Source organism: Mobula birostris, chromosome 1 (genome assembly GCF_030028105.1).
Source record: "Mobula birostris isolate sMobBir1 chromosome 1, sMobBir1.hap1, whole genome shotgun sequence".
NCBI lineage: Eukaryota > Metazoa > Chordata > Chondrichthyes > Myliobatiformes > Myliobatidae > Mobula > Mobula birostris.
The window spans coordinates 224,313,251-224,334,778 of NC_092370.1; the positions used below are offsets into that span (position 1 = coordinate 224,313,251).

Consider the following 21,528-nt stretch of genomic DNA (forward strand, 5'->3'; position numbering starts at 1 on the left):
GACACACCCCACCGAGCACTCAAGTATGCAGCAAAGCATCAATAAAGACACAGACTTGCAGTACTCCAAAGACTACTTGTTCACCCAGTAATTCGACATACCACAGGCTCTCTCTCTCTCTCTCTCTAATAAGGGAAAAAGAGGTGTCCCCGTTTCACAGTGAAGGAGAGACATAACAAACAACTCGCTGATTATGACGTTAAAAGTCCGTTGCGTCGCTTTTTCCGAGCTCTGTGCCCAAAGAACTCGGGTCTCTGGTGAGGTGGAGATCTTCTGTCTCCCTCAACACATCGATTTCCTGCAAAGGCACCTACCTCAAGTCTGCCCCCCTCCAGAGCCACAAAATCTTGAAACTCTGAAGGTGACCTAATCTTCTAGGCTGTGTCCGTGGCATATTGAATAATAGCCATTCGTGAGACCCCGAGAGCGGGTCCCATTACAGTGAAGAACCAAAGTCATCGTGTAACTCCAGGTCAGGGTCTTCAAAAGAACCCTGAAAGGGAAAAATAGAGATATTAAAGATAGAAATAGAGCTGTTTCTGAAGATGCAAGCAGAGGAGTTGTTGTTAGGTACTATTGTCATTCCGATATGTCTATCCATGGCCTCCCCCACTGTCGTGATGAGGCCACACTCAGGTTGGAGGAACAACACCTCATATTCCATTTGGGTAACCTCCATCCTGATGGCATGAACATTGATTGCTCAAACTTGTGGAAACGCCCCCAACTACCCCTCTCCTTCTCTGTTTCCCATCCCCTTTTCCCTCTCTCACCTTATCTCCTTGCTCACCCAACACCTCTCTCTGGTGCATTTTCTTTCTTCAATTGCCATCTATCCCTTTCACCAATCAGCTTCCCAGCTCTTTACTTCATTCCTCCCCCCCTTCCAGGTTTCACTGATCACTTAGTGTTTCTCCCTCCCCTCCTCCCATCTCACCTTTTAAATTACTCCTCAGCTTTTTTTTCTCCAGTCCTGTCAAAGAGTTTTGGCCTGAAACGTCGACTGTACTCTTTTCCATCGATGCTGCCTGGCCTGCTGAGTTCCTCCAGCATTTTGTGTGTGTTGCTTGGATTTCCAGCGGCTCCAGATGTTCTCTTGTCTGTGACCCATTCATGCTGAAGTGTGCTCCTCACTCATGGTGCTTTAGACTGGGGATGCTCACTATTTTAGGGGGACGAGGGAATAAACCTTGAGGTGAGGTGACAAAGAGATCTCTGATACCTGAATGGTTGGCGCTCCACTTCACAGAAGGGCACCTGAAATCTGAGCTGCTGGGGTCTGCTGTACTGGTCTGGACCGAGGGTGGCAGCTCTTTCTTGACTTGGCACACAGGACATAGGATGGTACAGCACAAGAACAGGCCCTTTGGCCCATCATGCCTGTGCTGACCACCTGTCTGTCAGTGGTCTATATCCCTCCATTCGCAGTCCGTCCGTGTGTCTAACAGCCTCGTGAACACCTCTGTCACAGCCGCTTCCACATCCATCACTGGTAGCTCATCCCGGGCACCCACCACTCGCTGTGTAGAATAAACTTGCCGTGAACGTCACATTTAAACTTCCATCCTCTCACTTGTGAGAGTGACTGTGTCAGAGCCACGTGTGTGCATGTGAGTGTGGGAGAGAGTGAGTGTTAGAGACCAAAAACAGAGAACACTGCACCACAGTACAGGCATTTCGGCCCACGATGTTGTGCCAACCTTTACGCTACTCTAAGATCAATATAACCTTTCCCTCCTATATAGCTCTGCATTTTTCTATTCTCCATGTATATCGAAGAGTTTCCTAAATGCCTCTGATGTATCAGGCTGTAACCCCGCCCCGTGGCAGCATGGTCCATGCACCAGCAGCCGCTGTGCTCTAAGAAAAACAAACCACAGGCACCAACTACCCTTTTACTTTCTTCCAATCACCTTAAAATTATGCCCCTCTTTAGACAGTTAATGTGTGAGAGTCAATAAGTGTAAATGAGTCACTGTCTGTGAGAGACTGAGTCAGTGAGTGTGGAGTGTGTGAGACAGAGTGTGTGTGTGTGTGTGTGTGTGTGAGGGAGTGTGTGAGAGAGACTGGGGGAGACTGAGTCAGTGAGTGTGGAGTGTGTGAGACAGAGTGTGTGTGTGTGTGTGTGTGTGTGTGTGTGTGTGTGTGTGAGGGAGTGTGTGTGTGAGGGAGTGTGTGTGTGAGAGGGACTGGGGGAGACTGAGTCAGTGAGTGTGGAGTGTGTGTGAGACAGAGTGTGTGTGTGAGGGAGTGTGTGTGTGAGAGAGACTGGGGGAGACTGAGTCAGTGAGTGTGGAATGTGTGAGACAGAGTGTGTGTGTGTGTGTGAGGGAGTATGTGTGTCTGTGTGTGAGGGAGTGTGTGTGTGAGAGGGACTGGGGGGGACTGAGTCAGTGAGTGTGGAGTTTGTGTGAGACAGAGTGTGTGTGTGTGTGTGTGTGTGTGTGTGTGTGTGTGAGGGAGTGTACATGTGAGAGAGACTGGGGGAGACTGAGTCAGTGAGTGTGGAGTGTGTGTGGGAGTGTGTGTGAGGGAGTGTGTGTCAGAGAGAGACTGGGGTGAGACTGAGTCAGTGAGTGTGGAGTGTGTGTGTGAGGGACTGGGGGAGACTGAGTCAGTGAGTGTGGAGTGTGTGTGTGAGGGAGTGTGTGTCAGAGGGAGACTGGGGGGAGACTGACTCAGTGAGTGTGGGTGTGGTAAACCATATATATATATATATATATATGTTGTAACTGGGTTACCTGTCTGGACATGCCCCTCTGCTGACTGCCCCTGTGGCTCCTCCCACAGAGCCCTGAATAAAGGCGATTGTGCCATTGCTCCTCCCTCAGTCCAGGGCAGATACTCAGCATGCTGGAGGTCACATTTTACTGCTAATAAAAGCCTTTCAGTATTTACCCTACTTCCAGTCTTTTGGAGTAATTGATAGTGCATCAGTGGGAGTGTGTGAGTGTGTGTGTGTGTGTGTGGGGGGGAGACTGAGTCAGTGAGTGTGGAGTGTGTGAGACAGAGTGTGTGTGTGTGTGTGTGTGTGTGTGTGAGGGAGTGTGTGTGTGAGAGGGACTGGGGGGACTGAGTCAGTGAGTGTGGAGTGTGTGAGACAGAGAGTGTGTGTGTGTGTCTGTGTGTGAGGGAGTGTGTGTGTGAGAGGGACTGGGGGGACTGAGTCAGTGAGTGTGGAGTGTGTGAGGGAGTGTGTGTGTGTGAGAGGGACTGGGTGAGACTAAGTCAGTGAGTGTGGAGAGGGTATGTGGGAGTGTGTGTGAGGGAGACTGGGGGAGATTGAGTCAGTGAGAGTGGAGAGGGTTATGTGGGAGAGTCAGTGTGGGTGTGAGACAGTATGTGTGACAGAGACAGTGAATGGCTAAGAGTCTCTTAGATGCCCTTAATGTATCTGCCTCCACCACTACCTCTGGCAAGGCATTCCCTGCACCCATCACTCACTGTAAAAAAGCTACTCTGACATCCTCCTATACCTTCTTCCAATCATCTTAAAATTATGCCCATTTGTAATAGCCATTTAGCCATCACACTGGTTAGACAGTGAGTGTGGAGTGCGTGTGTGAGAGAGACAGTGTAAGAGTGACAGTGACTATGGGGAGTGTGTGTGTGAGAGAGACAGTGTGTGTGAGGCTGTGAGAGACACAATGTGAGAGTGACAGTGACTGTGGGGATTGTGTGCGAGAGCCAGTGAATGGGATACAGTGAGTGTATGCACCGGAGAGATACTAACATGGAGGGGACATGGAGAAACAGCCAGCGACAGAGAGGCAGGACTGTGCATGAAAATCAATGTTAGAGATTCGTGTGAGAGATAATGACATGTAGGGAGGGAGAAAGAAGGGCCCACTGACAGTTCAAGCTGTAAGCCTGCACCGGAGACCGAAAGTGGAATGCAGGATATACAGGGATTCGCGCTCCGCCCTCAGACACTGCGGCGCTTTCCCATTACACTACCAAACACTGAAACTGTTCTTATTTGTAAGAAGCAAGATCTCCAACACAACATCCGTTCATTGGGGGTTTAGGGCAGTAACTCAGGTCTGCCAGATGCTTCCCCTGATGCCTGCCGACATTTCCCACTGCCGAGGATCGACTTCCCTTATGCGGTCATTGTGGAAGTTCTAATCTGCGTTCCAGATCTGCTCAGGCTGTGGCTTTTAAAGACATGTACAGTTATACAGCACAGAAACAGGCCCCTCAGGCCCACTGTGCCATCTGCCCACTTCTCTCTCAACCTTTCCTCTTCACATACCCCTCCAAATGCTCCTTGTATTTTGTCATGGTGCACACCTCAGCCATAAGACATTGGGGCGGAATTAGGCCATTTGGCCCATCATGTCTGCTCCACCATTAGACTAGGGCTGATTTATTATTCCTGTCATTAGACCATAAGATACAGGACCAGAAGTAGGCCATTTGGCCCATCGAATCTGCATTGCCATTCAATCATAGGCTGATCCAATTCTTCCAGTCATCCCCACTCCCCTGCCTTCACCCCATACCCTTTGATGCCCTGGCTAATCAAGAACCTATCTATCTCTGCGTTAAATACACCCAATGACTTGGCTTCCACAGCCGCTTGTGGCAATAAATTCCACAGATTTACCACCCTCTGACTAATGTAATTTCTCCACATCTCTGTCCTAAATGGACGCCCTTCAATCCTGAAGTCGTGCCCTCTTGTCCTAGAATCCCCCACCATGGGAAATAACTTTGCCATATCTAATATGTTCAGGTCTTTTAACATTTGGAATGTTTCTATCAGATCCCCCCTCATTCTCCTGAACTCCAGGGAATACAGCCCATAGCTGCCAGATATTCCTCGTCCCCTTTCATTCCTGGAATCATTCTTGTGAATCTTCTCGAAACCCTCTCCAACATCAGCATATTGTTTCTAAAATAAGGAGCCCAAAACTGCACACAATACTCCAAGTGTGGTCTCACAAGTGCCTTATACAGCCTCAACATAACATCCCTGCTCTTACATTCTATATATCTTGAAATGAATGCTAACATTGCATTCACCTTCTTCACAACTGACTCAACACCGGCCCCTGTGGAACTCCACTGGTAACTGGCAGTCAGCCAGAATAGGATCCCTTTATTCCCACTCTGTTTTCTGCTGACTAGCCAATACTCCACCTATGCCAGTAACTTTCCTGTAATTCTACGAGCTCTTATTTTGCTAAGCAGCCTCATGTGTGGCATCTTGTCAAAGGCCTTCTGAAAATCCAAGTGTACCACGTCTACTGCATCTCTTTTGTCTACCCTGCTTGTAATTTTCTCAAGAATTGCAGTAGGTCTGTCAGGTAGGATTTTCCTTTTTTTTTGGTTTTCTTTTCAGAAAACCATGCTGGCTTTTGGCCTATCTTGTCATGTGCTTCCAGGTATTCCATAATCTCATCCCTAATAATTGATTCCAACAACTGACCAGACTGTCTCCACCCAGCTTACTGGAATCACCTGCTACTCATTTCCAACAACACCAGCAGCCTGTTTAAACCCTGCTTGAATCGCCAGCACGTTTCATTCCTTCAGACCATCCAGCCTCAATCTTGAATCCAGTAATTCTGCTTTGCCTTTAACAAACCCAAATCTCCGACCAGGTCATATAAATCAGAGCATTGAGTATAGGAGTTGGGTTGTAATGTTAAAATTGCACAAGGCATTGGTAAGGCCAAATTTGGAGTATTGTGTACAGTTCTGGTCACCAAATTATAGAAAAGATGTCAACAAAATAGAGAGAGTACAGAGAAGATTTACTAGAATGTTACCTGGATTTCAGCACCTAAGTTACAGAGAAAGGTTGTACAAGTTGGGTCTTTATTCTTTGGAGCATAGAAGGTTGAGGGAGGACTTGAGAGGTATTTAAAATTATGAGGGGGATAGATAGAGTTGATGTGGATAGGCTTTATCCATTGAGAATAGGGGAGATTCAAACAAGAGGACATGAGTTGAGAGTTAGGGGGCAAAAGTTTAAGGGTAACATGAGGGGGAACTTCTTTACTCAGAGGGGTGGCTGTGTGGAACGAGCTTCCAGCAGAAGTGGTAGAGGCAGGTCTGATATTGTCATTTAAAGTAACATTGGATAGCTATATGGACAAGAAGGAAATGGAGGGTTATGGGCTGAGTGCAGGTGGGTGAGACTAGGTGAGAGTAAGCATTCGGCATGGACTAGGCAGGCCGAGGTGGCCTGTTTCTGTACTGTAATTGTTATATGGTTATATGGTCATTTAACTCCAATAGAGTTATCGGATAAGGCTCACTTGACTTAGAGGGTTCAAAATCATTTTCCATTCCTGACTCATGCATTATGACATCTTTGCCTGCTTCCTCTAGACTCCATGTCTCTTGTGGCCTTGGCCTTGGTACTATCGTCATGTGGCACAGGTCTCATGGCTGAAGGGAAATTTGGGTATTCAGTGGGTTTCTTGGTTTTAACTGAGTAACCAGACACACTGGCCAGACAGAATAGCAGTCTGTCATATGATCCTTCTGCTCTCGCCACAGCATCAGGACAGTGAATCATTTCCAAGGACCTCTGAGCCAAGCTCTAAGATCAACAGTATGTGTTGCACAACAAGTGTGATTTGTCTTGGTTGTCAATTTTACAGTCAAAGTAGAGCTCATTGGCTTTCTTAAAAAGAGGAGTCCTTGAGATTTAAGTGTATACTTGCCAAAAATATAACAGAAAGTTGCAACAGCAGCGAGACATTTTCCTATCACAAATACTCCTGAAAATAAAATTACTTTATAACATTGAGTACACACTATATGCCCGGCCAAGATAGAAATCTTTGCAGCTTACATCGTGGGCATCATTTTAACTGACTTGAATTATGAATTGAAATAACAAATACAGGTGATTTTTAAAAAAATGGTGCATGAGAGGGAAATTTCATGGTGATTTTCATGATCAGCAGTCCAAAATCCATGATACCCCCAAAAGTATCCAGGAAGCAAAATCTTTGTTGTCCAGTGTTATCGCTCACTGCTGCTCTGTGTTTGGACCAAGCCTCCTCCACATTTCCTAACAGGACGAGTGAATTGCTTATTGACCCAGCAGAGTAAAGGAAGTCGTCCATCAACATGAACACACAATCCAGAAGCAGCAGAAAGCAATTGACCATCCCTGTGCCACTCTCAGCCAACCCTTCATCTTATGACCGCAACCTCCTTCCTTGGAGCCTCTGATTCCGGTGCCCAAACACTTCGATGGATCCCCAATCCGATGCCGTAACTTCCTATCCCAGTGCGTCCTACACTTCCAGCTCTAGCCATCGAAGTATGTCAGGGACTGAGTCAAGATTGCCTTCATCATTTCTCTCTTGACTGGGCGAGCTCTGATCTGGGCTGTTGCTAACTGGGGCAATAAAACTCCCATTTTCAACCAACATTGAGATGCGCTGAGTTATGGACCATCCTGGAGGTGTAATGGAGGCAGTGGATCGGATACTTTGCTTGTGTTACGGTTCATGCTTGGTGCTAGATTACACTGTGGAATTCAGGACCCTTGCGGCACAGTGCGGTTGGTATGCAGAAGCGCTGTTGGCCCGTCACCATCACGGCCTCTCAGAGCACCTGAAAGATGAGCTGTCCATCCGGGAGACGCTCACCAACCTCAAAAGCCTCATCACTCTGGCCCTCCGCATTGACAAGCCTGATATGTAACAACCCTCCAGATCAACAGCCCCAACCCCAGTTCCGTTCCCAGAACTATTACAGGCTGCAGGACCCTCATATCAATGCCTCTGGAAGCACACTGTTAGGGAGAGCTCCCTTAACCCCCCTCCCAGCTCCCCCCCCCACCAAGAATGCAAATGTCAGTGGAGAAGAAACTTGTGATCACTCATGCATCGAACACCCACTACATCTGGGAAAACAGCACCACCAGGTAGAAACGAAGGGCCTTCCCCTGGTCCCTCGTTCCAGCACCATAGCCTGACTCATGTTCTCTGTTCCCCTCCACACACTGATGGCCTTATGCACGCCTAGGGCTCTGCTGGATTCCGGCTCAACAAGCAACTTTCTGGACCAGCTACTCCCTACCAAGCCTATCTCTCACCCCTTCTCCATCACGGCCATTGACAGACGTCCCTTGGGGTTTGGGATGGTATGGCCTGTGCATATAAGCACTGGAGAGCACCACGAATCCATCCAATTCCTCCTGATCTCTAATCTTGGGTTACTGCTAGCTACCCACTCTCGACCCTCACTTCACACGGTCACCCAGTTCACTGTTGAGTTGGGGACCACCTGCCTGCAACCTGAGTTGACCTCACCCTGTAAATCTGACCTCTCCAATCTCCCACTGGAGTATCATGACTTAGTTTATCACCTTCGGTAAAAGGAAAGCCAGCACCCTGCCACCTCACAGAGCACATAACTTTGTGGTTGACCTCCTCCCGGGCACCACCTCTCCCCGAAGTCCTCTGTTCTTCCTCTCCCCTCCTGAAATCCAAGCCATGAGTGACAACATCACCAAAGTGCTTTGTTAGACCCATCCCAGTCCCCAGACAGAGCAGGATTCTTCTTTGTTAATAGAAAATTGGGTGTCTTTGTTCCTGCATCAACAATAGTGGACTTAACAAAATCACCAGAAAGAACCAATACTGTCTCCACTGATGGATAGTTATTTGAAACGCTCCGCAGGGCCCAGATCTTCACCAAACGGGATCTACAGAGCACGTAACCCTGATCCGTGAAAGACTATTGTTTTACCCATTGGCCGCTGTGAATGCCTTTTATACTTCCCAACAGCCCGGCTGTTTTCCGAGCCTTCATCAATGGGAGCCTCCAAGATATGCTACACAGGTATGTCTACCTCAACATCCTCAACTTCTCCAAGGACCCTCAGGACCATGTCTGTCACGTCCATTCAGTCCTTCAGCATTTCCTCAGACCAATGGTGCTACAAGTTAGAGAAATGCCAGTTCTACACTCTAGTCAATCCTTCTCTGTGTTACTTACTTCCACCCCATTGCACTTCCGGTTTAAGATGGCCCTGGTGAACCTCAGTGAGTTCTGGCTGGTGGATAATGAAACAAGGAAAACAACTAAATACTTTGTCAATCACATTTTTTCTGGTAAGTGATCACTGCAAGTAAAAGTCTGTAATTTCCCTTTGGCCTTGAAGAAAATTCGATGTGGCGGAACCGAGGCAAGGCGAGGCAGCTCAGAGTGAGACAGACCAAAGGTTCAATCATTTTAAGTGCCTTGCTGAAGGTTAAATCAAGGCAGCGAGGTCCAGGCACCTTAGCGTACTGAATCAACTGAACTCGATGCTTGGACAGACATAAGCACGGGGCCAAATCGGAAAGTGCAGGTACAGGCCGAATTGGGGTGGTAGGGGATCGGGGTGACTGAACTCCATGTTTGGGTGGGCATTTAAGTGCTGTACTGGATATGGGAGGTCAGCTATAGGCTGAATCGAGGCAGTGGGGTCCTGGCCCCACTGTGTGTGTCGAGGTGATGAACCTGATGCTTGGATGGTGATTCAGGCACTGGGACACATTGAAAAGGTCAGGGGGTTGGGGCCCGAGGCCCAAGGCGAGGGATGGGTTCAGATCGTGGCTCCTTGACTTGACCCTGCACTGATCTATGGGACCCTCTTTGTGGACTTCAGATCAGAACGCTATTTGCTTACTGTTACTGTTTGCATGGTGTGTTCTTTTTCTCTGCGCCTTGGGTGCTCAACAGTCTTCTTTAATTTTGTGTTTTTTCCAAATGGGCATGATGCTTTTTTCTCTCTGCACATTGGGTGTTTGATGGTCTTTTTTATATGGGTTCTTTTGGCCTTCTTTGTTTCGTGGCTGCCCATTAGGAGACGAATCTCAAGGTTGTATAATGTGTACATACTTTGATAATAAATGCACTTTGAACCTTGAATCATGGAGCGGGAGGAAGTGCACACCACTGTTGAATGGCACTGACCACACTCCCTCAAGCAGCTACAGTGCCTCTTGGGTTTCTCCAACTTCTAGCACTGTTTCATCAGAAACTACAGCCAAATCACCACTCCTCACCTCCCCAAGTCTAATGGATAACCTGGGACCACACTTTCGAGGAGTTCAAGAGATGCTTTACACCTGCTCTCATTCTCCACCAGCCGAACCCCTCTGGAACTTTTGCGGTAGAGGAGGATACATCTGGCACGGGTATCAGGGCCATCCTCCCCCAGTGAGGTCCGGACGGGAAGACTTCTTCTCATGCAAGTTCCATTCTATATAGCGGAGTTATGGAGAAGGACATAGGAAACTACTTGCCACTAAATTGACTGTGGAGGAATGGAGACATTGGCTGATGGGATACTGAGTCATTCCTAATCTGGGCTGATCACCAGAACCCCATATCCGTACAAGACCTGCCAACTCAACCCATGTCAGGCTCGCTGGGTCCTCTTCTTCAAGCAATTCAACTTCATCTCCTTCCCACCTGCCTCAATTAACACTAAAGGGCATGCCCTGTCATGACAGTTTGATCCAGTTGAAATGGAGATTGACCCTCAACCCATCATTTCAGCCTCCCCCCACCCCACCCACCCCCCGCTCATCTGGAACCTTGAAAACCAAACCCTTACGGCATGAGCCTGTTCTGGCTGACACACCAGACAGCCGCATGTATGTGCCGGTGGCCATGAGCTCTGAGGCACTGCCACTGCAGTGGGCCCACTCTTCATCCCTCTGGCCATTCAGGTGCACGATGGTCTCTGGATTTTCTGTAACACTGGTTTTGGTGTCCCACCATGATCACAGATGCTTGTCTGTTGGTTGCTCCATGCCCAGTCCAATTGCTCTGGGCTCCTGTGGGCCCTACTGGTCCCTCTATGCCCATGGTACCACATCGCCATTGATTTCATCACGGGTTTGTCACCTTCCGATGGGACCATGGTGATCTTGACAGTGGTGGACCGGTTCTCCAGGCAGCCCCCTACCCAAATGGCAGACCTGGTTCTTTAACATGTAGTTCGCCTCCACAGCTTCTCCTGGGACATTATGTCAGACTGGGGTTCACAATTCATCTCCGGCTTCTGCTTGCTCTTCTGCACTTCAGTGAGTTTGTCCTCTGGCTATCATCCACAGACCAACAGACAGTCAGAAAGAGAATATTAGTAAGTGAAAGAGTTTCTGCAATGCTTCACCACCTCTAACCCTTCCACCTAGAAGTATCTGCTCTGGGCCAGACTCTCCCAAAACATACACACCTCCTCTGCCACAGGTATGTCACCCTTTGAAGTGCTTCATGGCTACCAACCCCCATTGTTGCCCATGGAGGACCCAACAGTGGAGGATCCTGTCCACCAGGGCCTGGTTTTCCGCTGCTGGAAAGCTTGGAAGAGTGCCGGGGGGGGGGGGCATCCAAGCTGCTACCCACACCTACCGCCAGCTGTGCCTAGGCAGACTATTCCAGCCTGGGGACTGTGTCTGGCTGTCCACCCTAGAACTGCCTCTGCACATTGATTCCCTCTAGCTCTCACCCCAGTTCATTGGCCCCTTCAAAATTACCCATCACATTAATCCAATAAGTTGCCATCTTCAGCCACCACTGTCCCTCAGGATCACACCTACCTTCCACATGCCTTGCCTCAAGTCTGCTGTCCATGGACTACTCAAGCCTTCTGAGACAGCACCTCAAGAGGCCAGGATGGTGGAGGGTGGTCCAGTGTACCCAGTTCACTGGTTGATGGATTCACAACTTCACGGACGGGATGTGCAGTACCTAGTCACCTGGGAAGGGTACGACCCAGAGGAGAGGTCCTGGGTGCTGTCCAATTTCTTCTTGGATCCATCACTTATCAAGGAGTTCCAGTGGACATATCCGGATAGCCCTGGTCTATGAGGTGCTGGCTGTAGGAGTGGGAGTTCTGTTAGGTATGCACAGGCAGGCACCTCCCAGTCTCCATCCAGCTAACATGAATCACCTGCCACTTGTTTTCAACTCATCACCTGCAGCCCATTTAAACCTAGCTCTAATCCACGGTCCTTGTTTCACTCATATGAACCAGCCAGTTGCCTCCTAACCTTCAATTACCTTGTTGAGTTAACTATCTATTCTCTTTGGTTTTGAGGACCCTTGTGGTTTATTGTTTGCAGTTGCTTATTAAAGTTATGGCCCACTGTTAAATCGTCTCTGCTGCTCTGTGTTTGGGTTAAGCCTCCTCTACATCTCCTGACAAGAATCCCCCACTATAGGAGACATCCTCTCCATGTTCACTCAATCTAAGACTTTCAATGTTTGATAGGTTTCAAAGAAATCCCCCTTTATTTTTCTAAACTCCAGGCCCAGATGCACTGTCTCTGGCAGCACGTTCCAAAAAAAAACACCACTCTGTGTGAAGAATTTGTCCCTCCAGTTCATTTTAATACTCTCTCTCACCTTTAACCTCTGTCCATTAATTCGTGATTCCCTTTCCCCGGGGGAAAAAATTCTTGATGTCCCTACCTCAAACACTTCCTCTGGCAGCTCATTTCATATATGGACTACAGATCATGTTCTGTGTGAAAATGTTGCCCCTCAGGTTCCTATCAAATCTCCTTGGATTCTATGTTCTTATGCCCTTAAGTTCTTGATTCGCCAGCCTCTCCCTGTAACTCTGGCCCTCTAGTCCAGGGAATATCCTTGTAAATACCAACATTCCCACAATCCTAATTGAGAAGTTGCAGAACCTGGGCTTCTGTAATTGGATCCTCGACTTCCTAACCAGAAGACCACAGTCTGTGCTGGTTGGTGATAACATATCTCCTTCACTGCCAATCAACACTGGCGCACCTCAGGGGTGTGTGCTTAGCCCATTGCTCTACTCTCTGTATACACATGACTGTGTGGCTAGGCATAGCTCAAACACCACCTACAAATTTGCTGACGATAAAACCATTGTTGGTAGAATCTCAGGTGGTGATGAGGGGGCGTACAGGAGTGAGATATGCCAACTAGTGGAATGGCGCCACAGCAACAACCTGGCACTCAACGTCAGTAAGATGAAAGAGCTGATTGTGGACTTCAGGAAGAGTAAGATGAAGGAACACAAACCAATCCTTATAGAGGAATCAGAAGTGGAGAGAGTGAGCAGCTTCAAGTTCCTGGGTGTCAAGATCTCTGAGGATCTAACCTGGTCCCAGCATATTGATATAGTTATAAAGAAGGCAAGACAGCGGCTATACTTTATTAGGAGTTTGAAGAGATTTGGCATGTCAACAAATACGCTCAAAAACTTCTATAGTTGTACTGTGGAGAGCATTCTGACAGGCTGCATCACTGTCTGGTATGGAGGGGCTACTGCACAGGACCGAAAGAAGCTGCAGAAGGTTGTAAATCTAGTCAGCTCCATCTTGGGTACCAGCCTACAGAGTATCCAGGACATCTTTAGGAAGCAGTGTCTCAGAAAGGCAGCGTCCATTATTAAGGACCTCCAGCACCCAGGGCATGCCCTTTTCTCACCGTTACCATCAGGTAGGAGGTACAGAAGCCTGAAGGCACACACTCAGCGATTCAGGAACAGCTTCTTCCCCTCTGCCATCCGATTCCTAAATGGACTTTGAAGCTTTGGACACTCACTTTTTTAAAAAATATACAGTATTTCTGTTTTTGCACTTTTTTAAATAATCTACTTTGATTTACTTATTTATTACGTTTTATTTTATTTATTTTTTTTCTCTCTCTGTGCTAGATTATGTATTGCATTGAAATGCTGCTGCTAAGTTAACAAATTTCACGTCACATGCCGGTGGTGATAAACCTAAAGCATTGCTTCCTGACAAGGGAAATTGCCACAGACGGCTGTGGAGACCAAGTAATTTAAAGCAGAGGTAGATAAGGGTCGCTATTAGTAAGGGTGTAAAAGGTTACAGGAGAAGGCAGGGGAATGAGGCTGAGAGGGGTAATAAATCCCCAGGCTGTGAGACTTCAGAACATCCTGCTATCACCCAGTACACACTATTAGTGACAGCACCAGTAGCATTATACTGTTGTACATTTAACTATATGTCATATACGCATTTTGTGTCCACTTGTACATCCACATAATACGTTTTTGAAATCTGTTAATATTACTGTGCTAACATTATTTTATGAGGTGTATGTGATAAATGTACTGTGCTTTGTACCTTGGTCCCTGAGGAACATTGTTTTGTTTAGATGTGCGCACGTGCAGTTGAATGACAATAAATTAACCTTGAGCTTGAAATCAGCCGTGATTGAATGGTAGAGAAGGCTCTGCACCGAATAGTCTGTTTCTGCTCCTATGTCATTTTCTCTGCACTCTTTCCAGTTTAACCACATTTTTCCTACCACAGGAGGTGACCTGAACTGGGCACTGTATTCCAAGAGTGGCCTCAACAAGGAATTAAGAAACTGCAACATAATGTCCCAACTGCTGTAGAGTCAGAGAGTTATAGAGGAGTACAGCACAGAAACAGGCCCTTCTGCACACCTAGCCCAAGCCAAAACTACTTAAACTGCTTACCCCCATCGACCTGCACTGGGACCATAGCCCTACATACCCCTACCATCCATGTTCCTTTCCAAACTTCTCTTAAACTTTGAGCTCACATGCACCATTTACCCCGGGATCTCATTCCACTCTCTTATGATCCTCTGAGTGAAGACATTTCCCTTCATGTTCCCCTTAAACTTCTCACCTTTCTCCCTTAACCCATGACCTCTAATTCTAGTCCCACCCAACCTCAGTGGAAAAAGCTTGCTTGCATTTACCCTATCTATACCCCTCATTATTTTGTATACTCTATCAAATCTCCTCTCAATCTTCTATGTTCTAAGGAATACAGTCCTAACCTATTCAATCTTTCCTTATAACTCAGGTCCTCCAGACTCAGCAACATCTTTGTAAATTTTATCTGCACCCTTTCAACCTTGGTTACATATTTCCTGTAGGTAGGTGACTAAATCTGCACACAATACTCCAAATTAGGCCTCACCAATATCTTTTATAACTTCAACATAACATCCCATCTCCAGTATCCACTGATTTATGAAGGCCAATGTGCCAAAAGCTTTCTTTCCGGTCCTATCTACCTGTGACACCACATTAAATGGATTATGGACCTGTATTCCCAGATCCCTTTGTTCTACCACACTCCTCAGTGATCTACCATTCACTGTGCAAGACCCTTCTGGTTGATCCTACCGAAGGGCAAAACCTCGCACTTGTCTGCATCAAATTTCGTCTGCCATTTTTCACCCATTTTTTTTAGCTGATGCAGATCCCTCTGCAAGCCGTGATAGCCTTCCTCACTGTCCACTACACCCCTAATCATGGTGTCATCTACAAATTTGCTGATACAGTTAACCACATTATCATTCAGATCATTGATACAGGTGACAAACAACAAAGGACCCAGCACCGATCCCTGCGGCACATTCTCAACCCCACTCAAGACTCGGCCAGAACACATTATTCTTTCATTCCAAATTTAGAGACCATAAGGCCATAAGGTATAGGAGCAGAATCAGGCTGATCCTTTTTTCCCCTCCTTTGTCCCACTCCCAGGCCTTCTCTCCATAACCATTGATGCCATGTCCAATCAGGAACCTATCAAGCTCGACCTTAAATACTCCCAGTGACCTGGTATCCAGAGCTGCCTGTGGTAATAAATTCCACAAATTCACCACCCTCTGGCTGAAGAAATTTTTCCGCGTCCCTGTTTTAAATTTTAGGATGCTCCTCTGGTGAAAAGTCACCTTTCCACCAATTGTGTCAAGAGGCTCTCAGACCTCAAACCTCTTCACACAGCCACCTATAACGTGAACCCCCTGCGCGAGAGTCGGTGAAAGGAAGCCACCTCACGATGAAGGTAAACATTTTAATATCACTCTGTGTAGCTGTATAAGAGAAGAAAGGTTCTGGAATCCTAGCTGGTGTGACGTTCAACAACTCCATCCCTCTGTAAAAGATCTATAACGAGTTTGTGCTTCACGTTGTCCTGGAATATTCTCATTGCTTCCTGGCAGCAGGAACTCTTAGCTGCTTAGGAAAGAAGAGGATCCATCAATGTAATGAATTTACATGGAATAGAATCGTCCCCCTGGAAAGGCCTAGGTAGAATGGATGTGGTCAGGATGTTTCCTATTGTGGGAGAATCTATGACCAGAGCACACAGGCTCAGAACAGAAGAATGTCCCTTTAGAACAAAGATGAGGAGGAATTTCTTTAGCCAGAGGGTGGTGAATCTGTGGAATTCATTGCCACAGACGGCTGTGGAGGCCAAGTCACTGGGTATATTTAAAGTGTAGGTTGGTAGGTTTCTGACTAATAAGGGTGTTAAATATAACAGGGAGAAGCCAGGAGAATGGGGCTAAGAGGGATTATATATCAGCCACAATTGGATGGTGGAGCAGACTTGATGGGCCAAATGTCTTATTGCTGCTCCCATGTCTTACGATTTCATTCTGTGTGACGATTAATTCATTCCATGTCACTAAATTCTAAACTTTCTCTGAGAGCTGTGTGGTAGGTAGACAGATTCAGGCATCAAGGGGATTGACTGAATTAATTGGCACAGAGAAGCAGGTGGGAAAATGAGAAGTTAGACCATAAGACCATAAGACAAAGGAGCAGAAGTCTGCTCCGCCATTTTATCATGAGCTGATCCATTCTCCCATTTAGTCCCACTCCCCCGCCTTCTCACCATAACCTTTGATGCCCTGGCTACTCAGATACCTATCAATCTCTGCCTTAAATACACCCAATGACTTGGCCTCCACTGCTGCCCCTGGCAACAAATTCCATAGATTCACCACCCTCTGACTAAAAAAATTCCTTCACATCTCTGTTCTGAATGGGCGCCCTTCAATCCTTAAGTCCTGCCCTCTCGTACTAGACTCCCCCATCATGGGAAACAACTTTGCCACATCCACGCTGTCCATGCCTTTCAACATTGGAAATGTTTCTATGAGGTCTCCCCTCATTCTTCTAAACTCCAAGGAATACAGTCCAAGAGCGGACAACCATTCTTCATATGTTAACCCTCTCATTCCCGGAACCATGCTAGTGAATCTTCTCTGTACCCTTTCCAATGTCAGCACATCCTTTCTTAAATAAAGAGACCAAAACTGCCCACAGTACTCCAAGTGAGGTCTCACCAGCAGCTTATAAAGTCTCAACATCACACCCCTGCTCCTGTACTCTATTCCTCTAGAAATGAATGCCGACATTGCATTCGCCTTCTTCACCACCGACTCAACCTGGAGGTTAACCTTAAGGATATCCTGTATGAGGACTCCCAAGTCCCGTTGCACCTCAGAACTTTGAATTCTTTCCCCATTTAAATAATAGTCGGCCCATTTATTTCTTCTGCCAAAGTGCATAACCATACACTTCCCAACATTGTATTTCATTTGCCACTTCTTTGCCCATTCTTACAATTTATCCAAGTCTCTCTGCACTCTCTGTTTCCTCAGCACTACCGGCCCCTCCATCTATCTTTGTATCGTCAGCAAACTTAGCCACAAAGCCATCTATTCCATAATCCAAATCGTTGATGTACAATGTAAAAAGAAGTGGCCCCAACATGGACCCCTGTGGAACACCACTGGTAACCGGCAGCCAACCAGAATAGGATCCCTTTATTCCCACTCTCTGTTTCTTGCCAATCAGCCAACACCCTATCCACGTTTGTAACTTTCTCGTAATTCCATGGGCTCTTACCTTGTTAAGTAGCCTCATGTGTGGCACCTTGTCAAAGGCCTTCTGAAAATCCAAATATACAACATCCACTGCATCTCCCTTGTCTAGCCTACTGGTAATTTCCTCAAAAAATTGTAATAGGTTTGTCAGGCAGGATTTTCCTTTAAGGAATCCAGGCTGAGTTCTGCCTATCTTGTCATATGCCTCCAGGTACTCTGTAACCTCATCCTTGACAATCGACTCCAACAACTTCCTAACCACCGATGTCAAGCTAACAGGTCTATAATTTCCTTTTTGCTTCCTTGCCCCCTTCTTAAATAGCGGAGTGACATTTGCAATCTTCCAGTCTTCCGGAACCATGCCAGAATCTATCGACTTTTGAAAGATCATCGCTAATGCCTCTGCAATCTCCACAGCTACTTCCTTCAGAACACGAGGGTGCATTCCATCTGGTCCGGGAGATTTATCTACCTTTAGACTATTCAGCTTCCTGAGTACTTTCTCTGTCATAATTGTGACTGCGCCCACTTCTCTTCCCTGCCATCCTTGAATGTCCGGTATACTGCTGATGCCTTCCTCAGTGAAGACTGATGCAAAATACTTGTTCAGTTCCTCTGCCATCTCCTGATCTCCCATTACAATTTCTTCAGCATCATTTTCTATCGGTCCTATATCTACTCTCACCTGTCTTTTACTCTTTATATACTTGAAAAAGCTTTTAGTATCCTCCTTGATATTATTTGCTAACTTCCTTTCATAGTTAATCTTTTCCCTCTTAATGACCTTCTTAGCTTCCTTTTGTAAGCTTTTAAAAACTTCCCAATCTTCTGTTTTCCCACTAATTTTTGCTTCCTTGTATGCACTCTCCTTTGCTTTAACTTTGGCTTTGACTTCTCTTGTCAACGATGGTTGCATCCTTTTTCCATTCGAAAATTTCTTCTTTTTTGGAATATACCTGTCTTGCACCTTCCTCACTTCTCACATAAACTCCAGCCACTGCTGCTCTGCCGTCTTTCCCGCCAGCGTCCCTTTCCAGTCAACTTTGGCCAGTTCCTCTCTCATGCCACTGTAATTTCCTTTACTCCACTGAAATACCGACACATCATACTTCCGCTTCTCTTTTTCAAATGTCACAGTGAACTCAATCATGTTATGATCACTGTCTCCTAAGGGTTCCTTCACCTCAGTCTCTCTAATCACCTCCGGTTCATTACACAATACCCAATCCAGTACAGCCGATCCCCTAGTGGGTTCAACAACAAGCTGTTCTAAAAAGCCATCTCGCAGGCATTCTACAAATTCTCTCTCTTGAGATCCAGTGCCGACCTGATTTTCCCAATCCACTCGCATGTTAAAATCCCCCACAATTATCATAACACTGCCCTTCTGACAAGCCTTTTCTATTTCCTGTTGTAATTTGTAGTCCACATCACTGCAGCTGTTTGGAGGCCTATAAATAACTGCCATCAGGGTCCTTTTACCCCTCCAATTTCGTAGCTCAACCCATAAAGATTCTGCACCTTCCGATCCTATATCACCTCTTTCTAATGATTTAATATCATTTCTTACCAATAAAGCCACACCTCCCCCTCTGCTTACCTGCCTATCCTTCCGATATATCGTGTTGCTAGTTGCTAGTAAGCTGTAAACTAGAGTCTTGGAGAAGTTGCTACCAGAAAGTGCAGTAGAAACAGGGATTGGGACATTCAGAATGGAGAAATTCAAAAGGGTGTAGGGAGAGTGGGATTAATTGGAGACCCTTTTTCAAGGTTTTGGGAGAGATAAACGAGTTCAGCCATGCCCCTAGTGTGGAGGGAGCTTCACTCTGTCTCATCCCATGAGTGTGTGATAGCACAGTGTAGAGGGAGATTCATGCTGTGTCTGACCCTGGAAGTGTATGATAGGACAGTGTAAAGGGAGCTTCACCTTGTACCTGATCCTGGGAGTGAATGATAGGACAGTATAGAGGAAGCTTTACTCTGCATCTGATCCCAGGTGCATGTGATGGGACAGTGTAGAGGGAGTTTCACCCTGTCTGTGAGTACATGATGGGACAGTGCAGAGGTAACTTCACTCAGTGCCTGACCCTGGGAGTGTGTGATGGGACAGTGCAGAGGGAACTTCACTCAGTGCCTGACCCTGGGAGTGTGTGAAGGGACAGTGCAGAGGGAACTTCACTCAGTGCCTGACCCTGGGAGTGTGTGAAGGGACAGTGCAGAGGGAACTTCACTCAGTGCCCCTTAGTGCCTGACCCCTGGGAGTGTGTGATGGGATAGTACAGAGGGAGCTTCACCCTGTGTCTAACACAGCGAGTGTGTAATGGCACAGTACAGAGGGAGCTTCACTGTGCTGAGGTCCTGGTATTGGTTCTGCAATCAGGAACTGATAATCATACTCTACTATCTCACCTAAAGAAGCAAAAACAAGAAAAGAGCATCTACTTACTTTTCCAGCATGTTTCCCTTGAGAAGATGGGAGGTGTGATTTGCCACCATCTGCAGTAGTTGAGCCAGCTGCTTCTTCTTCGCAGTGGTCTCTTTTGATAGATCCTGAGAGGTCAGAACAAACTCTGCCCTCCGTTCTTTGTGGAGCTTAGTGTTAAGTGAGTCTGTTACAAAATCATGTTCTGCGAAATAATGAAAAGAAGATGAGTTGGGAGTAGGCAGCCAAAATCTCACAAATCAGAAGATACTGGTCAATAGATCTTACTCTGGCTGGAGGTCTGTGACCAGAGCTGTTCTGCAGGAATCCATACAGGGACCTCTGCTATTTAAGATCTGGATGAAAATGTGGATGAGTGCATTAGTAAATTTGCAGTTGACAAAAGGATTGTTGACTTTCCGGATGGTGTAGATAGGCAAAGATTCAGCATGATATATCTGTACACTCAGTGACCACTTTATTAAGTACCCCTGCATCTAATAAAGTGGCCACTGAGTGTATGTTTGTGGTCTTCTGCTGCTGTAACCCATCCACTTCAAGGTTCAACATGTTGTGTGCTTGGAGATGCTCTTCTGCACACCACTGTTGTAACACGTCATTATTTGAGTTACTGTCACCTTCATGTCAGCTTGAGCCAGCCTGGCCATTCTCGTCTGACCACTCTCATTAACAAGGTGTTTCTGCCCACAGATTGGCTGCACACTGGATTTTTTTTGTTTGTCTTTAGCATCACTCTCTATAAATTAGAGACTGTTGTGAAAACCCCAGCAGACTGTGAGATACTTAAATCACCCCGTCTGGCACCAACAATCATTCCACAGTCGAAGTCACTTAGATCACATGTTTTCCCCCATTCTGATGTTCGGTCTGAACAACAACTCAACCTCTTGACCATGTCTGCATGCTTTTAAGCATCGAGTTGCTGCCACATGATTGGCTGATTAGATATTTGCATTATTGAGCAGAAGAACAAGTGCACCTAAGAAAGTGGACACTGAATGCATGCTTGCCTTTATTAATTGAAGGTACTAAGTTCAAAGCATCAGGAAGTATGTTGCAGCTTTACAATATTCCTCCACATCTGAGATTTAAAGGGGTGTCCTGTTATTCTGAGGCTTCTATCCATTCTCCATATTTACACCTATTTCTGGGATGTTACTTATATCCTCAACAATGGTAAGTCTTGCAAAATAGTTCTTTAAATCAACTCAGTCTCTTTGTTTTTGATTATCTATTCCACAAGACCCACCCTCTGTAAACTCTGCTATATTCTGTGGAAACTCTTTCTACCTCATGCCATATTTCTGGCATAATTTATTTCTACTAGTTAAATCAGGGATTTCTCCATACCAGCAGGAAGTTTCATATATGCCAGGTACCTAATGTTGGTGCGTGATACAGTGATAGGAAAGGTTTAGAAGGATATGGGCCAAATCTGGGCA

At 46.4% G+C, this 21,528-nt stretch overlaps 1 protein-coding gene across 1 annotated transcript in view; it reads right to left on the bottom strand.

The window, feature by feature from the left end:
• Nucleotides 1-15,904: 15,904 nt before the first annotated feature.
• Nucleotides 15,905-21,528, bottom strand: part of LOC140194021 (uncharacterized) — a 101,765-nt gene continuing 96,141 nt past the window's right edge. The window contains exons 16-17 of the mRNA XM_072251344.1: nt 20,090-20,270; nt 15,905-15,982 (exon numbers count right to left, since the gene is read on the bottom strand). Of these exons, the coding sequence (XP_072107445.1) occupies nt 15,979-15,982; nt 20,090-20,270 (185 nt within the window). The 3' untranslated portion in view covers nt 15,905-15,978. The remainder of the gene's footprint in view (nt 15,983-20,089; nt 20,271-21,528) is intronic.